This window comes from Balaenoptera musculus, chromosome 15, assembly GCF_009873245.2.
Source record: "Balaenoptera musculus isolate JJ_BM4_2016_0621 chromosome 15, mBalMus1.pri.v3, whole genome shotgun sequence".
Lineage (NCBI taxonomy): Eukaryota > Metazoa > Chordata > Mammalia > Artiodactyla > Balaenopteridae > Balaenoptera > Balaenoptera musculus.
In genome coordinates this window covers 26,401,969-26,420,137 of record NC_045799.1, presented here as the reverse complement: position 1 = coordinate 26,420,137, position 18,169 = coordinate 26,401,969, and the positions used below count along the sequence as shown (strand labels likewise).

The following is an 18,169-nucleotide window of genomic DNA, read 5'->3' as shown; positions in this document are numbered from 1 at the left end:
TGAGTGCAGAAGGCATGGGCGACTCTCAGACTCCTGCTCTAAGGCATTTGCTGCCCCCACAGTGGGGAGTCCCTTAGGAGCAGGGGCTATTCTGGGCCCTAGGGATAGAGCAGTGGACCAAGCAGGCTGGTCTACCCTGGCAGAGATCATAGCCTTGTGGGGAGAAAGATACTAAATATATAAACTAGTAAAATACATACACAATGTCAGAGGGTGGTAAGGGCTATAGAGAAAATTAAGTAGAAAGAGAGAGGGTCCAAGGAACCTAAGGTGGTCCTGGCTGGGTGATCAGGGAGGGCTTCTCTGAGGAGGTGACATGTGAGCAAAGATCTGAAAGAGGAGGGGAGCAGCCCTGTAGAGATCTGGGGGGAAGAGTGTTCCAGGCTGGGGAAACAGTCGGTGCAAGGGCCCTGGGGCAGGATCGTGTTTGGTAGTTTTTAGAATAGCAAGGAGGCCAGTGTGGCTGACACTGAATGAGCAAGGGGAGGGTGGAGGGTGGTGAGGGCAGCAGGCAGCTGGGCCAGATCATGCAGGGTCTGTAGGCTTCAGGAAAGACTCTGGCTCTTGCTTTGAGTGAGACGGGAATCTTAGAGGGTTCTGAGCAGGGGAGGGAGAGAATCTGATTTGCTTTTTGCTTTTGCTGATTTGCTGGTTGTGTGAGCCACAGGGGATTACAGGGGGGCAGCGTGGACACAGGGATCCCAGTGGGGAGGCTGACGCATCTCCAGGCTTGGACGAGGCTGGAGGCAGTGGAGGTGGTGAGAAGGTAAAATTTGAGTTGTAGTTTGAAGGTAGAACCAACAGAATTTGCAAATGGTTGGATGGGGAGGGAGGGGTGGTAAGAGAAAAGAGTCCAAAATGATGCCCAGGTGTGGCCTGAGCCAGGGAAGGTAGGAGCCGCTGTGATGCGGAGGGTGGTGAAAGGAGCAAACAAGCGAGTGAGTAAGCGAATGAATGAATGAATGAATGACCCTCCCGGGCCTGATGATTGTCCCTCCCCTATAGGGTTGTTGGGAAAAACTGAAGGAGGAAATCATGTGATGCTCAAGTAGTGGGATTGTCATTTTCATGAGGATGTGGAGAGGGGTCACCCTCAGCCCTGGTGCTCTGTGGGACCTGGAGCTCCCTCCTTCCATTTGGCCTTAGTCCCTCCATCTGAGGCTGAGGAACCCGGAGTACCAGGGTGGCCGGGAGGACTGGACGCTGCAGGAGTCGCTGACCTTGTGGGGAGAGGACAAGTGCTCTCTCTCCCCGCCCCCTGCAGCCTGCCCAGGCCAGGCTGGGCCTGGAGCTGCAGTTGAGGTGAGAGGGTGAAGGTGTGGGCGACGGGGAGGGGTGGCATCTGTCTCCCACCAGGCTGGGTCCGGACAGGTAAGAGGGCTACCTCGAGCTCTGGGAAGCTTTTGTAGGGTGTCCTCAGATGAGGGGCCACCGTGAGCCTGGGGTGGGGAGGTGGGGAGAGCCAGGGCACCTGTGGGCCCCTACCTCCGTGCCCCGGGGCTGAGAGGGTCAAAGAGCCACGGAACCCAGGCCCTGCCACTTGCTCACTGTGGTGCTCGGGGAGGTTCCCTGGCCTCTCTGATGGCAAGTTCTCATCTACCTCACAGAATCCGGGGGAGATTAAATGAAATGGAGTGTCTGGCACATGGCAGGGGCTTGAGAACATGAGAGATATGCTCAGACCCCTGCCCCAGGGCGGGCAGTCATTACGCCAGCTTCACTGTGTTCTCTGGAAGAGCCCAGAGCCCGGAGCTCAGGCTCCCGGCCAGGGACTGGGGCAGGGGTGTGTGGGGGGCGTCAGGTGGTGAGAAGCCTCTGGGCAGTTCACCCTTCTACCTTCCCACCTGGCGAGTGCCTCCAGGCCTGGGTAAAGCCCCCACTCTCACCTCTCCAGCACCCCTCCTTGAGTTCTGGGATTGGGCAACCCCAGCGCCAGGAAGGGATTCAAAGGCAGGAGGGGCCACAGGAGGCTTCGCTGTGCAATGACTAGGGAAACTGAGGCTCAGAGCAGGGCAGGAGCCAGCCAGGGCAGAGAGGGACCCTGAGTCTTCAAGTTTCCAGCCCTGGCGGCTCATGCCACACCTATTGCCCTCACCAAGACTTCGCTGGTGTTCTGTGTAATTCAGTACAACATTAACCAGGCCCCCAGTGGCACTGGAGACACAGAAATAACCCAGACACAATCTCTAGGGAACCAATAGTTGCTTCCCACCAACTACATGCCAGGGATTTGGCTGGGGGCTTTATTTCCATTATCCCACTTAATACCCATGACATTTCATTTCCATCCCCATAATCCAGATGAGGAAACTGAGGCTCAGTGAGATCACATAGCAACTAACATTTTGTAAGACTTGCTCCATTCTTAAGGCTCTATATGCATTAATGCATTCATCTTTATACCAGTCTTAGGAGGAAGATAGTTTTCTCATCTGTGAAATGGAGCTGATAATCCTAAGGCCAAACGGGTGGAAGGGCAGAGCTGGGATTTGTATCCAGGACCCCGTGGCTTGACACCCCAAGCCCTTCACCTCTTCTCTATGTCAGGGTGGGCCAGGGGCAGAAAGTGGACTCAGAAGTCCTTGTTCTAACAAGCCACCCACCTTGGTGGGCCCTCTCCCAGCTGCCTTTGGCTCCTTCTCCTGTTTTGGGGCCTAGGGCCCAGGCCTGGCTTTGACAGAGGTTGGCAGAGTGACCTCCTGAAATGATAACAGAGCCTCTTCCAGTTTGCCAAGCCTCTTGGAAGTGGGGCTTTGGAGCCCATTTTCCAGATGAGTAAACTGAGACTTGGAGAGGTCAAGCAAGCTATTTGCCCGAGGTTACATGGCAAGGAAGTGGGTGCGTTAGGATCGGTCCTGGCCCCCTCGCTTCAAGTTCAGAAGCCTCTCTCCCACCCTGCCCCCCAATGGGGCTTAGCTTTGGGCTTGGTAAGTGCCACCATGGCAAAGGTCACAAGTTTTACCTGCTGCCCTTGTGGAGCAGAGAGTAGGGGGGAAGGAGGAGGAAGGCTGCTGGAAACAAGGAGGTGCTTTGGCCACAATCATGGGGACAGGGACATGGCACCACCTCTTGTGTCCACTCCCTCCCTCACACTATGCTTCAGCAGCTGCTGAGACCCCAGGAGCAGCAAGGGGCCAGACCAGCAGCTCCGGCTGACTTGGTTATAATGAAGGACACCCCGTCAGCTCCTCACTGCCAAAGGACAGGATGTTTTTCAATAGGATCCTGAACATGTGGCATGCACACGCAGTCACACTCGTGGTCTGCCAATGCCCACACCCCAGGTGCTTGCACATCTGCCAACACAGCCGCTCACAACCACACACAATCACAAGCATGCAGTCCCCCTCCACCTGTACACACACACACACACACACACACTGCCCCGGGCACACAAGCATCCCCAGCCTGCACATGGACAGGCACAGGCGCACTCAGGCCCACACAGCCACACTCCTGCATGCACACCCACATGCACACACATGCTCTAGCCCAGGAGTGCACGTGCATGTGCATGGTACTCAATCAGTCCCACAACCTCTAAGCTAAGAGCTTGCTTGGAGAAGCCCAGGTTTGCCTGAGGCTGGGCTGGACTGTTGACCTTTGTCCCTGGGCAGCCCCAGCCACAGGCCCCCACCCCCCATCCTCCCAGCAGGGTTTTTAGGGTCCCAACTGGGCCTCCTGACTCCCAGACACTCAGGGATGGGAAGGCAGCCTGTAGCGAAGGAGAGAATGTTCATGCCAGGCCTCGCCCAAGGACGAGCAGGGCATGCTGCCCCCACCACCAGCAGAAAGTGACCCAGGATCCGGAGGAGTGGCCCCGGGAAGGCAGAGCCTGATCCACCAGCAATCACCCAGGCTCCGAACTGCAGCGCCCCGCCCCCCCCCGCGAGACTCCAAGACCACATTCACCCAAATCACTGAGGCTTAATTAACAAATTAGCCCACTTCTGCCATTCATGAGAAATCCAAACAGGGCCCATGTCATTGCCAACCTTCTCCCTGAAAGCCCCCAGGACCCAAGACAAGATAGGCCTCCTCCCTTCTCCTCACTCCATACCCACCCTTGCGCGCCCCAGGCGAGTCCCAGACACCATATACTGAGCCAGTCCTGCCTCAAGCACCAGCCTGTGATTACAGACATCTTGACTAGAGGATTCTTCTACACTAATTCAGATTAGGGTGTAATGGACTGAAAGCTTGTCACGAAAAGCCCTATGAAGCAGATCAGGCTGTAAGACATCCAGAGAGGGTCAGAGTAGAGGGGTGTACAGACGGCACCCAAGCTCAGCGTGCCCTGTCAGCGGTGAGGCCTTAGGGAAGTTCTAAACCTCCCTAAGCCTCAGTTTACTCATCTGAAGGATGGCAGTGACAGCAGCAGTGACCTCTGGGCCACTGTGAGAACCTGACGCACAGGGACAGGCACACGGTAGGTGACTCAGAAAGGGTCACTATGGTGACAATTTAGAGAAAAGTAGGAAATACTGAGGTATTCAACCGAAGGTCACAGCATATATTATGTTGTGCTAAGTCAGAGGCCATTTCCTGCCCAGACCAGCGGCCGCAGGTGCCAAAGGTTTACACAAAAGCTCTGGGGAGAAAGGCTGAAGACTGTGAAAATGCTCTCCACTAAATGAACACTGTCTGCAAACTGGGAAAAGACCACCATTAGTCAATTTGGCCAGCGGAACACCTGGGGTCTGGCTCGCAAAAGCCCGGTGCTGAGAGTGGAGTTTGGCAATCTGGCGTTTCCCCCTCGGGGGACGGGGCTCTAATGGGGGGATCCCTGGCATGTGATGGGCCCACAGAGAAGCCTCAGTGGAGCGCAGAGATCTGCGTTCCAGGCCTAGCTCCCCACCAACGGAAACTTCCTCTCTCAGGGCCTCAGTTTTCCCATCTGGAAGATGGTAGAGTTGGGCTGAGAACATCTATCTCCAAGGACCCTGAGGGCTCCCTGGTCCTGGGAGTTGACAGATGGCCCGGGGCCCCACCCCAGACATAACCTGTGGCCCTTGCAGGCGCCGGGACAGCCTTGTTCCGAGAGACCAGAGGAAAAGGAAAGGGGTTGGTTCACTTTTGGGCTGAGGCTGGAATGGAATCGGAGGGTCTCGCTGGCAAAGGGTTTGCTTCCCACCCGGCCCCCGCCTCCGGGCTTGGCAGCCACAGAGGTCGGAACAGGCCAAACGCAAGAAATAATAAATCCTAACCAGGCTTTGCCCAGTCAGGAGGCCCGGCTGGCTCTTGTCACAGAAAGATCTTGTCCCCAGGAGCGCCCCGTGCTGCCCGGTGGAGGACTCCGCCCTCCTCCCCTCAGCCCTCCGCCTCCACATCTATTTCCTGTGACAACCTGCAAACCGAAGACCAACTTGCCTCTCCCCCCCCCATGCCCTGGCTTCTGCTCGACCCCCGCCCCGCCCCACCCCGCCCCCCAAGCGGGCCCCAGCTGCAGGAGGCCCCGCAGAGTGTAATTCCCCGCGCCCTGCTCTCCGCCCTGGGCCCGTCCGGACAGATTAAGCCTTTGTCACACACACCCAGAAAAGCTCAGGGCCAGATGGGACGGGACAAGTGGTGTCAGATCATCGACCCTCCACGGCCGGGACTCGGAAGGGCCCCAACCGCAGCACCACATATGGCTGTGGGAAGAGGAAAGGGGGCCCACGCAGGGGGCAGCCAGAGAGCAACATGGAAGGGAGATGACATACCATGGCCACCCTGGGGACCTGAGCCCACGCAGGGGCGCAGGGGGCCCTTGTTCTGCGGCTGCATGACACAACTCCCATACCCCCTCTTGGCCGAAATTGCTCTGCCTGCCTGCCTGCCCTCCCTTGGAGCCTCCATGGGCTTCTTGATCAGATCCTGAGCTATGCCCACCCCCACCCCCAGCAGCTGGGTGCCCAGGGAGCAGGCTCTGAGTCCAACCCACTCCAATGCCCCAGTGCCCCCACAAGGCCTGTGGATGCCAAAGAAATGTCTCAGACAAAGGTTTGTGGCCCAATGACCTTCACAAAAACCCACCCAGGACAAAACTATAGGATATCTCCCAACTGCCACCAGAGGCAATGATAACTTTACTCTGTGTGTGTGTGTAAAAGCCAGTGAAGGTAGGGAATGTCCTTTGCACCTTTCAAAGAAAGTCCCATTCAGCTCCTCCCAGGAAGAGTCCATGGCTGCCCCAGAATTCCCAGCAGGATTTGTTCCTCTTAGATCAGTGAAAAGGAAAATGGAAATGTAAAAATAATAACTGAGCCCCAGGAAGGTGCTTGGAGCTGGGGGTGGCAGGACTAAGGGCATCTCCTGCCGCTGGCTCCGGTTGACTGGGCGAGTGCAGGTAACTAACGGGCTCCCTGGGGACCAGCAGGCCAGCCAGGTGGGCGTGGGTAGCTTGAGGGGCGGGCTGTCGCAGGAGGGCACGTCTGTTGTGTTTGCCGTCCCCCTGGCAGCCTGGGCAGGGAGGCCTGGGTTCCCTTTCTCTGCCTCCCAGGCAGGTGGTCCCTTGGGAGGGCTTATTATTGGTCTGGGAGCTAGGGTGGAGTCTTTCAAGGCCCCTGTTGCCAGGCAAAGCGGGTCGGCGTGGGCCTCATGGAGGATCCGAAGGTTGGCAGGACCTGGGGCCCAGGCCTAGCACCCAATTTCTGCATGTGGCCTGGGCGGGTGTGTGTGCACTTGCTCCGCCTTGACAGCTCTGTGGCTAAAGGGGTAGGGGGACTGACGGCCCCATGATGCCCACTCCCTAGGGGAGAGGTGGACCAGCTCAGAGAACCGATGAGCTAGCTGCCCTGTCTGAGGGTCACCTGCCCTCCCAACTCCAGGAGTGGGTGGAGTGGGGGCTCCTGCCTCAGGCAAGAAGGAGGTTGAGCCAAGACTCCCAGCTCCCTGGGGAGGGATAACCAGAATGGGATGGGGGTGAGGGGCCCTAACTGACCTGGGAAGCCTGGATGGCTGAGGGCAATGACCCAGGGTAGGGGGTGTGGACCCAGCCAACCATCTGGTGGGTCACTGACCTCGAAAAACCACACTTAGGCTGGGGGCACTAGCCCAAGATGGAGGAGAACCGAGACGGGTTAGCAACTGGCAGAGTGGGGAGGGCTGACCTAGGCTGGGGAGAAGCAATGACCCCTACTCCCCGTGTGGGAGAGTGGGCACCAATTTGGGCTCGGGGAGGGGTCCCTGACTTGATCGGGGGAAGGGGGGACAATGACCCAGACTCCCCGCGTTTGGCGGAGAGCACTGATTTAGGCTGGAAGGTCCCCGACTCGCTCAGGGTGGGACACTACCCCAGCCTTCCCCCGGGGAATCCGGCCCCAGCGCGCCCCTCGGCCCGGCCCCCTGCTCTGTGTCCGGCCGGAGGCGGCAGCGGCGCAGATGGGCCGCTGGCGGCCGCAGCGGCAGCGGCGCGGTTATCAGCGCTCCTCGCAGATGGGCCGCCCGCCCTCTGCGCTCACGGCTCCCCACTCCCCGCGGCCTGCAGCCCCGTCCCCTGGGCGAGGGGGGAGGCGCCTCCGGATCCGCTCCCCGGCTCCCGCCTCCCTCCCTCGCGGCCCCCTCACCCCGCGAGCCGGGCCCGGGCGGCTGCCGGAGGGGGAGGGGGAGGGGACAAGTGCACTTTTCGTAACGACCGAATCAATTGTGTGTGAAGAGCCCGCTCCGGCCGGGGACTGGGCTGAGCGCGGGGCGGGCGGGCCGGACGGGGGAGGAGCACGGAGCGGGGAGCGGGGGAGCGAGGGAGGGAGGGAGGCCGGCGCGGGGCGGCCCCGCTCGCTCGCTCGGGCCGGGCGAGGCCGGGGAGGGAGCGAGGGGGGCAGGGAGGGAGGCTGGCCTGGCCCGGCCGGGCCAGGGGCTGAACGCACTAATGGAGGGTCTCCGCGACGGAAAGTTCAAAGCTCAGCAGCACCCCGGGAGCAGCCGCCCCCCCCAGCCCCCACCCGCTGCAGAACAATGAGGTCCCGGCGGGGGAGCCGCGGGGCCCACGCCGCACGCCCTCTCCAGGGCGCCCCGGGCCGGAGGGGACGCCCCCGCCCGGCCGCCCGCCTCCTCCCTGTCGGCGGCTGCGGTTCCCCGTCCCCTCCCCCACGCCACCCCGCCCGGACCGGGCCGGCCCCGGGGACGGGGGAGGGGAGGGGATGGATAGGTCAGGCCGCCCCCGTCCCAGGGAGGGGGGAGCGAGGGGCCCGGGGGGCGGAGGGGGCGCCCCACCCACCCGCGGGAGGCTGCTCCTGCGCCAGGCTGCGGCTCGGGCTGCCCCTCCCCGGACCAGCCCCGGGTGGGGTCGGGTAGACAGTGCCCGGGCGGGCCCCCTCCCCTGGCGCTGGGAAGCCGAGCTGACTCCCCGTCCCGTGGCTGCCCCTGCCCCCCCCGCCCTCGCGGCACCACCCTCCACACACACACACACGCACGCACGCACACACACAGACACACACACACACACACCACACCGCCCAGCCGGCCCGGGGGCGGGAGCGCGAGGCGCCCGGGACAGGCAGCCCCGGGGCGGGCGGGGGGAGGCTCGGGCTTCTGAGCAGCCGCCTGCTGGCGGGGGGAGGGGACGGGAGAACGGAACATGCTGGGGTGAGCAGCCCGGGACAGCCCGCCCGGCACGGCCCGGGCAGCAGCGCAGAGGGGGGCAGGGACGCCCCGAACCCGGAGCGCTGCCCGGGCTGGCTGGGGCTGGCGGGTGAGCAGGGACGCGTGCGCCTCGGGCGGGCCAGACCCAGGGACAACCTCAGGGACACACGTTCGGACACACATCCACACCCCCACCCCGCCCCCGCCCGCCCCGAGCCCCGCGGCGGGACCGGCCCGCGGCCGCCGCGCGCGCACTCACCGAGCCCGTCTTGACCGGCACATACACCACTTGGCCCATCTTGGGTTCCCGGCCGCTGCCCAGGCGGAAGCCCTTGGAGCGCACCCAGAACTGGAACTTGCCTTTCTCGCCGGCTGCCGGGCCGCTGCCCGCGCCGGTCCCGCCGCCGCCCTGCAGGACCTCGGCGATCCGCTGGTATTTGCTGCGTGTCACCGTCTTGGTTTTGGCCGAGTCGCCGTAGGTGCGCAGGCACCAGTCCCGGAACTGGCGGCCCAGCTCCGAGTCCCCGGGGCTGCGCTCGCGCTCCCAGCCCCCGCGCAGCAGCAGCGTCGGTTTCGGCATCCTCCCGGCGCGCCCGGCGCCCTCGGGGGCGGGCCGGCCGCCGGGCCGCCCGGTGCCGGGACTGGGCTGGGCTGGGCCGAGCCGGGGTGCGCCGCGGCCCGGGCTGTCCCGCGGTGTAGCTCCGGCGCGGCTGCTTGATGGGCACGGGCGGCGGCCGGACGCGCGGGGCTGCGGCGCGCTCTGTCCTGCTCGGGCGGCGGCGGCGGCGGCGTTGGCGGCGGCGGCTCCGGCTCGCCTCCTGCTCCGCCTCCTCCTCCCCCCCGGCCGGGATGCAGGAGCGATGGAGGCAGCTCCGGGCCCGGAGGTGCAGAGGGGGCGGGCCGCCCCGCGGGCGGCCGGGGGAGGCGGGAGGCGGGGAGCGGCCCCGGGCGCGGAGAGCGAGACCGAGCCTGGGCGCGGGCGGCGGCGGCGGCGGCTGTCAGCTCGCGCGGCTCATCCTGGTCCTGCTCAGGCTCCCACTGCCGCTGCTCTTCCTCCTCCTCCTCCTCCTCCCGCGCCCGCCTCCACCACGCCGCGGGATCCCACCTGTTAGAGCGTCGCAGCCTTCGCCGCCGCCCCCCTTCCCGCGCCCGCCCGCGGGGCCCAGCCCCCGCCCTGGCCCGGCCCCTGGGGGCGCGGGGGCCGCCGCGCCCGCAGCCGCCGGTAGGGCAAGAGCCGCAGGCGCGCAGTGCCCAGCCCAGGAACCGAGTTCCCTCTGGCCGGGCCTGGCCCCGAGCCTCGCAGGCCGCTCTCAGCCCGGACCCGGCGGCCTCGCAGGGAGTAGGACGCAGACCCCGCCCGGCCACAGGCGTCCCTGCCTCCCCGGGCGGCCCCGCCCGATTTTAGCCTGGCGCTGGTGGTACAGGGCAGGGCCCCTTCCCTTCCTCTCGGCGACTGGCCTGACCTCTCCGGTGCGAGCCCGGCGCCAGAGGAGCAGTGTTCCCCTGGGGAACCCCAAACCGCCGCCCTTCGGAGGCCCCCAGACTTCCTCCCCTCTCGCCTCACCTGAATTCCCCGAAGTTTGGCCGGTCTTGGTTCTGCTAATGCCACTGCTCTGGGACAGCGCCAGGCCCCAGAGAAGTCGTCAACATTGACCGGTGGCCTCACTCAGGCCAGCCCCACCAAGGCTTGGAGCAACGCTCAACACACCCACAAATTCATCCCGAGACACCCTGCCTTCCTGGGTGCACCTTGGCCTAGAATCACTGGCTGAGTAAACTCAGGTGGATATGCCATCCCCCTCCTCCCTGGGCAGGACTGACCTTGGGTAGAGCCAGTCCCCTTCCCCTTAATGAGATTACTAACATAAATAAAGGCACAGGCCAATTCCCTGGGATATCTGCCCTCCTTTGCTTAACAGGTTTGAGAAATTGCTGAGCTTCTCTTCCTGCTGCTTGTCTTCCACCCTCAATGTCCCCAGGCCACTCCTGCAAGCAAGTCACCACCCACGCCTGAGTCCCAGATTTTGCCCAGTGCAGGACCATTTTTTGCCCAGGAACTACTGGCTACCCTCATCCCAAGGTCCCCCACCCTGGTACCTGCAGAGTGCCAGGTCCTGGCAACTCTGAGCGGCAAAGGAGACTGGCCCATTTTACAGATGAAGGCCTGGGGCTTGGAGAGGTGGCCTGACCTGGTCAAGGTCACGCAGGGAGGAGAGGAGGGTTCTGGCTCAGGTCTGTCTGGCTCCTGCTACCACATCACACATGAAGACTCCCCCTGACATCCCGCTGGGAGGGATACCCGCGCTGTATGTGGCTGGCTTACGTCCCCCAGTAGACTGGGAGCTCCAGATGCTCAGGGTTCGTGTCTGACTCATCCCTATACCCCAGGCCCTAGCACAGCACCTGGCACACAGTAGGTGCCGATAACTGCCAAAAGAACCCCAGAGGTCTTCCAAGTCCCAACCTCTCTCTGCATTTCACATAGATTTATTTTTAGATAATTTACATTTCTATGTTACTTTATATATACCAACAACTCCACACTCATTTTTCCTCTTTATCTTCCTAAGAGCTCTATTTGGTTCCATGCTGCCATGCCCATTTTTCAGAGATGACCCCTGGGGCTCAGAGAGGGCAAGGCACTACCCAAAGGCCATACAGCCCCCTCCCCTGGGGGTGGGGGAGGAGGGGCTTCTGCATGATTTAGAAGCCCACTCCCTGACTTTTCCAATACAGCCCTTGACACATAACCCCACAGTTGACTCTTCCTGAGAACAAAGGTGCTCTAGCCTAGCAATGCTAATGATTACTTTCAGCAAGGGTGCCCTGGTGCCTAGGTGGTGGGCCCCCCCCCTCTTTGAGCCCGGGTCTCTGTCCAGTTCCAAGACACACCAATAACCACTAAGCAAGACCACCTCTCCATGCAATCTGGGTCTTTGCCTGCCTTCCAGAACCTAAAAATCTGTTGTTAATCTTGAGCTGAGTTCTAGTGTGACAGAAGGTGTAGTACGATAAAAAGAATGTAGGCTTCGACAAGGACCTACTGTATAGCACAGGGAACTCTGCTCAATGTTATGTGGCAGCCTGGATGGGAGGGGAGTTTGGGGGAGAATGGATACATGTATATGTATGGCTGAGTCCCTTTGCTGTGCACCTGAAACTATCACAACATTGTTAATCGGCTATACTCCAATAGAAAATAAAAAGTTAAAAAAAAAAAAGAAAGAATGTAGGCTTCGCATAGAGTCAAACACTTGAGGTTGAATCCTGACTACCATTTGCCATGGCATTCTTCATGCCCAGAGATCCCAGTTGACTGCTTCCCAACTAAATGAACCCATCAATCCACCCTTTGCTGGGTGACCACTGGCAGGTCACTGAACCCCAACTTCATCATCTGTATAATGGACAGACTGTAAAGGTTCAGCAGAATAATGTATGTGAGAGAGGCTGGCATATTTAACAGGTGCCCAATATATGCCATTTTCACCTCCATAGAAGCAGCAAAATATTCAAGGAGGAAGACGAACTTTGTTAATACTTTTTGTGTTTCGTTCCATCAACAAACACTTCTTGAGCAGCCATTATACACTAGGTGCTTGGAATATAGCCGTGGGATCCCCAAGGTCCTTGGCCTCTTAGAGCTTACCGATGGGTAAGGAAGAGGGCCATTGAACAAACCAATTATCAATAATTACAGCTTAGGGAAAGAGCCATGATGGAAATAGGGAGCTGTGATAGCAAATAAGGGACAAGAGGGACTGCTGTTCTTAGGGGGATCAGGAAAGTCTCCTCTGAGAAGGTAGATCTGAGCAGTGATGTAAGTGACAAGGAGCCAGCCATGCTATGTTCTGAGGGAAGAGCATTCCAGGCAGAGGGAACAGCATGTGTAAAGGCCCTGAGGTGGGAAAGAGATTGGTATTTTCCAGGAGTTGGAAGGAGGCCAGTGTGGCTAGAGTGAAGTAAGTGAGGAGGGCTTAGAGGGCAGGAGACCATGGGAAAAACCTTGGATTTCAGTCTAGATGTGCTGGGAGGCCTTTGGTGAGTTTTAAACAGGGGAGAGATTGAGGAGTAGAGAGGACTGGAGGGCAGCTAGAGTGGCCCAGGGGTCTGTGATCTAGGGGCTTGGAGGTCAGGGGCCTTGGTTTCTCCTCCCATGTGTCAGCTCACTCTACACCAGGCACATCTCAGACTCTTGCCCCAGGCTGAGCCAAGGATGAGAATGGCCTACTGCAACCCATCTCCGCTTCTGCGGAAGCAGTTCCCTGGACCTCTGGCTTGTTCGTGTCAATGGCATCCTTTAGCAAGGGTCCTGCCCCAGAGCACGCTAGGTGGAAGGTAAGTTTCTCACAATGCCCAGCTAGTGGGCAAGAGCAGGGCAGTGGATGGACAATCATGGTCCTCGGGGGAAACTGCTCCTCCTTTCTTCTCATTCCAGACAGCTGCCAAAAGGACAAAGTAGGCTACTCCATTAATCGTGGGTTATTGGATCCCTGGATTTTTTTTTTACCCTTAATCCAGATGTCCAGGGGAGGCTGGGAGTCCAGATGTCCACAAGGAGTCCAGACCACCAGGGCTCATGTCCACTTCCAATACTGACAGTAATGTACTGGGTCACAGGAGGTTAAGTGAGAAAGGGTCTGTAGAAATCATACAGTCTAAAGTCTGCCCTTTACAAATGGGTAAACTGAGTCCCACAGAAGGGAAGAGGCTCAGGGCTACCAGCAGAGCGGGGCACCTGGCCTTTGCCTGGTTTGGCCCAGATCACTGAGCTCTGACCCTGGGCCCAGATGAATGGGAATGCCTGCAACTCGGAGGTGAGGTGGCCCCGGCCCAGCCTGGGGTGGGGCAGAGTTCCAGGCCTGGGGTGGGGCAGAGTGACTCAGGCCCCCATGGAGGCCTGTCCACCAAAGGCTGGGAGGAGCAGCGAGGTCCCGGAGCCTTGGGGCAGCTGCGGGGAGGGTGGTTTCCACTGTCAGGCACTTGTGCCACTTCCATCGAGAACTATGCAGCCATTCCCCGCACCCCCCCACCGACCCCCGCAAGCATCTCCCCCTGTGGTCTGCTCGGCCACGGTGACCTGCTGCTACAGGTCCACATCACACAGTGTGGTTCAGGGGCTTCCATGGCTGCTCACAGACCCCTGGGCTTTCCCCATCCTGGCTTTGACCACACAGTATCATGATTGCCTGGTTACCTGTACCCACCAGTGCCCAGCACATGGGCTGAGGTTTAATAATTATTAAATAAATGAGTGAATGAAGGAATGAATGAATGGGTTGGTTCTCAAAATGCGCATCTCAGACTGACAACTACAGCATTTCCCACCACACTACTCTGCCTCCCCCGTAATCAATCAGTTTGTGAGCATTTATGTGCTCCTCCTTAGAAGGCTCTGCCATTGAGTGACCTGCCATGGGTGCCTTGATTTCTCTAAGCCTCAGTTTTCAAAACCGATAAAATGGGGATAATAATTATACCTAACTCACAGTGCTGTTGTGAGAATAAGCACTCAATAAATGTTAGCTCCAGTTATCACCATGTCCATCTGCCATTCATTCCGACGGTTGTTTGAGTAGCCTCTGTGTGTCAGATGCTGTGCCTGGTGTCGGGATCACAGCCATAAACAAGATGGACCTGGCCCCAGCCCTCATGACACTCAGGGACCAGCTGACTTTGAAAAGATCATGACAAATGTGTCGAGAATTAGAAAACAAAAAGCTGCCATGAGAACACATGAAGGGGGCTCAGATGAGCATCTTCTGAGAAACCCTGCCCTAAGGGTTCCCTGGCTGGAGGCACTCAAGGGGAAGGAGAAAAATGTCTCCACAACTACAGTGGCCCTGGCTGTGGTACCACACCCGAGTGGGAAGCATCGACCCACCTTCCCGCAGAGTTTAGGAAGCCCTGGAGTCCAGCATCTTCCTTTCCAAAAACTAAAGCGTAAAGAGATAAGGATTTCCTTCAAATGTCACTGCCCCAGCTGAGCCCTCCTTGACCACCCTTTCAAAAATAATCCCCAGTGTCTCTCTCTGTCCCCTGCTCTACTTTATTCATCTTCATAGACTCAGCACCACCTTCTGTTATAATGTGTATTTATTTGTTTCTTGTTTCTGTTCATCTCATGCACTGCAATGTGTCAAAAAGGTGGGGATTTTGTCTTGTTGACTGTAGTATCTCCAACACTGAGAACAGCCTGGCACATAGTAGGTGTTCAATACCTATTTGTTGAATAAATGAGTGAATGAAGAAACCCTAGTGTGTGTGTGTGTGTGTGTTTGCATGCACATGCATTATAACTAATATTTGCAATGATATCCACAAAGATTTATGTTGACTTGAAAAGGAAGGAGGCTTTTCTTTCTGTTATTAATTTTGTCTACTGCAAGTCACTTCCCTTCATTGAGCCTCAGTTTCCTCATCTGTAAAATGGAGCCAGTATCTACTTTGCAGCGTCATTGTGGGACATCAATGTGGTGCAAAATGCCCAGATGGGGCCTGGCACTCAGTAGGTGCCCTGTGGGCAACTCTGTTATTCTGATGGAGCCCTTAGTTGGGGAGGCTCACAGAGGGGGATACCCAGGGCCTGAGCCTTCCTGTAGGACACAGAGGCAGCTGACACTGGATCTGTCCCGTCACCTGAACTCGCCGGTAATTTATTGATGCTGGATGCTGGCACCTAGCAGCTTGCCGGGTCAGCCTCAGGGAGCAGGTGTGGGGCCATTGGGGCCTACCCCCAGCCTCACCCAGGAGGAGCGGGTGGGGAGAGTGGGTCTGCACAGCCCAGGAAAACTGATAGGTCAGCCTTTACAAATCCCCTACTATGTGCCAGGCACTGGGGGACTGGGAAAAAACCAGGTGAGTTCCTTGCCTGACCAGAGCCGATAGAGGGTGAGAGAGACATAATTCATCATTTGAACACCCACAGAAATAGTGACAGCTGCATGCGGGCCTACTGTGTGCCAGGAACTTTGTACATATAACCACATTTAAGCCTCATATGAATAGGCCTTGTTCATATTCTATAGGTCAGAAAATGTCACCAAGGAGACATCAGATGATGTGCTCAAGGTCACATGGCTAGTGAGTGGCAGTCTGAACCCAGATCTGACTGGCTCCAAAGCCCACGCATATGTTACTGCCACCCTGCCCCCATCAGGCTGGCTGGCCTAAGGGGCATGTAAATACCCTAAATAAGGAGCACTGCAAGGTCAAAGTGAGCAGAGACCCATTCCACTGAATCTTCCTGGAGACCAAGGCCTTTAACTGCCTTTCAGAGGATGTGTGGAAATACCAAAGGGAGGTATAATTCAGGGCAGGGAAAGAGCCAGAGCAAAGGTTTGAAGGTGGAAAAGGGACTGGTGGGTTTTGTGTGTGTGTGGTGCGCAGGCCCACCTGGGAGAGCAGAGGGGCCCAGCAGGAGGCAGTGAGCATGCAGGGGCTTTGAATGCCTGGCCAGCTCTGGGCCTCCCTTCGTGGGCCACGGGGAGCCCAGGGGGGTCGGGGTGGGGATTGTTGCTGAGCGATGGAGCCACCATTTCCCCCTGACCTGTATATTCTAAGAGGCTGGCCAGTTAGGCCAGAGGAGGACTGGCATTCAAGGGCCTCTAACGTCTAATTGCAGCCTCACCTGCCTCCACTCCCTCCACCCTCTGGGCCTGGCATGCTCACTGGCTCTGAAACACATCCTGCTTGCTGTCACCTCCGTACCTCTGTTCTCCCAGATCCCAACTCCTGCATCCTACCCACTGCTCAGGCCTCACTGCTAGAACTGTTTCCTCCACGAAGCCTGCCCTGACCACACCAAGCCTCGCTTATATGCCTCAGCCTCAGAGACCTGGGTTGAGCAAAGGCCCATCCTCCACTACAAGCCACAAGCACTCGCCATCCATGGTGGTCCGCTGTTGCTTTCACCTGCCTAGCAACATTCTTCTCCTGGTAATCTGAAATGCCTTTGAGAAGCTGCCCCTTCCCCTTCTTTAGAGCGTGTAGCTGGAGCAGGACAGACCTGAACCCTGGCCATCAAACACATCCCATCCCCTTGACCACTGTGATGGTGGCCAGATTTCTGACAACGTTATTTGAGCCCCTTGATTCAGTCATGCCTGGAGGCCCTTTTTATTTTCACTTAGGTCTCTTTGTGCTGGATTTCTTGCAACCCAAAGATCCTTGTCAGATGTACCATCTGTGCAATGCAGTTTGGGCCTCCTCTGGTCTGGCCCAGACAGCTATACCAACCTCCTCACTGGACTCCTGGTCTGTATGTCTTCTCCTCCACCCCAACCCAAAGGGTCTCTTCTCTTAATTATGACCTCTGTCATTCCCCAGAATAAAGTCAAAGTCCTCAGCTTAGCATTCAAGGCCTTTCACCGTCCTGTTCTGGTCTATCCCTCTCTGTGCCAGCCACACTGAGCTCTCCATTCCTCTGAACAACACACCCGTTATGTGACTATAATTTATATATGCTGTTCCCCTCACTGGGACTTCCCTAAACCCCCTGCCCTCAATATTCTTTCTGGCGAGCTCCTACTCACCTTTCAAAACCCCATTTGACTGTCACCCTGTCTGCCATATTTTCCTTGAACCACCCAGGCAGGGTGAGACGTCTCTCCCTGCCACCCCGGGCACCTCAAGCTCCCCAGCTGATTTCATTCAGGTCAATGACCACATAATTTGCTTATTATCATCTATTCTCCCCAGATAAGGAGCTCCTCAACAATAGGGACATGTCTTATTCACTTCTTATCTCCCAAAGGGGCCGTTAATAGCTGTCAGCTAACTAACTTACTAACAGGGGGCTGAAGCAAAGTCATACTCCTTGAGGCCTTGTGAACCATTAAGTAACTCTTTTTGCTGGTCAACTCTTCAAGTCAACCACTCACTACTTTTTTTTTTTTAACTTCAGGACTTCTCAGTGCCTTTAATTTGCTAATGGGCACTGTGAACCTGTGCACCAGCTTGCTCCATTTCAGGAGTGGGGAAATTGAGACCCAGAGAGGGACAAGGATTCATTCAGGCAGTTGACAGCAGAACCAGGCCTGGGGTCCAGGCCCCTGCCCTGCCTCACCCAGTGTTCTCCCCCCTACACCTCAGGCCCCTTCTAGGCACAAGTCACTTCTGTAGCAAAATGTTAAGAGCAAGGGCTCTGAGTCTTGCACCCCCTTTTGCCAGCTGTGTGGCCTTGGCCAAATGTCTTAACCTCTCTGAGTTTCAATTTTCTCACCTGTAAGGTGAGAAAGCACCTTACCTCATGATGTTGCTGTGAGGGTTCAAGTCCATTTAGGAGCACATAGTACAGCACCCAGCACACAGTAGGCTCTCAACAAATCACTGCCAGCATCGCTATGGCCTCAGCTTTCTCGGGAAATACTGGGCACACTGAGCCCTGACATCTTTGGGCGGATGTGGGTCTTTCTGGGGAAGGATGCCAACTCAATGCTAGGTCCGGGCTGGGCTTACTTCCACAGGGTTCAAATCTGGGTCTCAGCAGGGGCCTGCTCATCCGGATGCCCAGCTGTCAGGCCTGCCTCCTTCCTGATTTGAAAAGAGGCATTTTTTGTTTAGAGGAATTTTCCCCCATTTCATACTGGCTCTATAAATTGGATTT

The 18,169-nt window shown here is 58.0% G+C and overlaps 1 protein-coding gene across 1 annotated transcript in view; it reads right to left on the bottom strand.

Annotated features, from left to right (window-relative positions):
* NOL4L (nucleolar protein 4 like) overlaps positions 1 to 9,143 on the bottom strand; it is a 125,598-nt gene extending 116,455 nt beyond the window's left edge. Inside the window, exon 1 of the mRNA XM_036827112.1 lies at positions 8,822 to 9,143. Coding sequence (XP_036683007.1) covers positions 8,822 to 9,142 — 321 coding nt within the window. The 5' untranslated portion in view covers position 9,143. The remainder of the gene's footprint in view (positions 1 to 8,821) is intronic.
* Between the last annotated feature and the right edge of the window lie 9,026 nt (positions 9,144 to 18,169).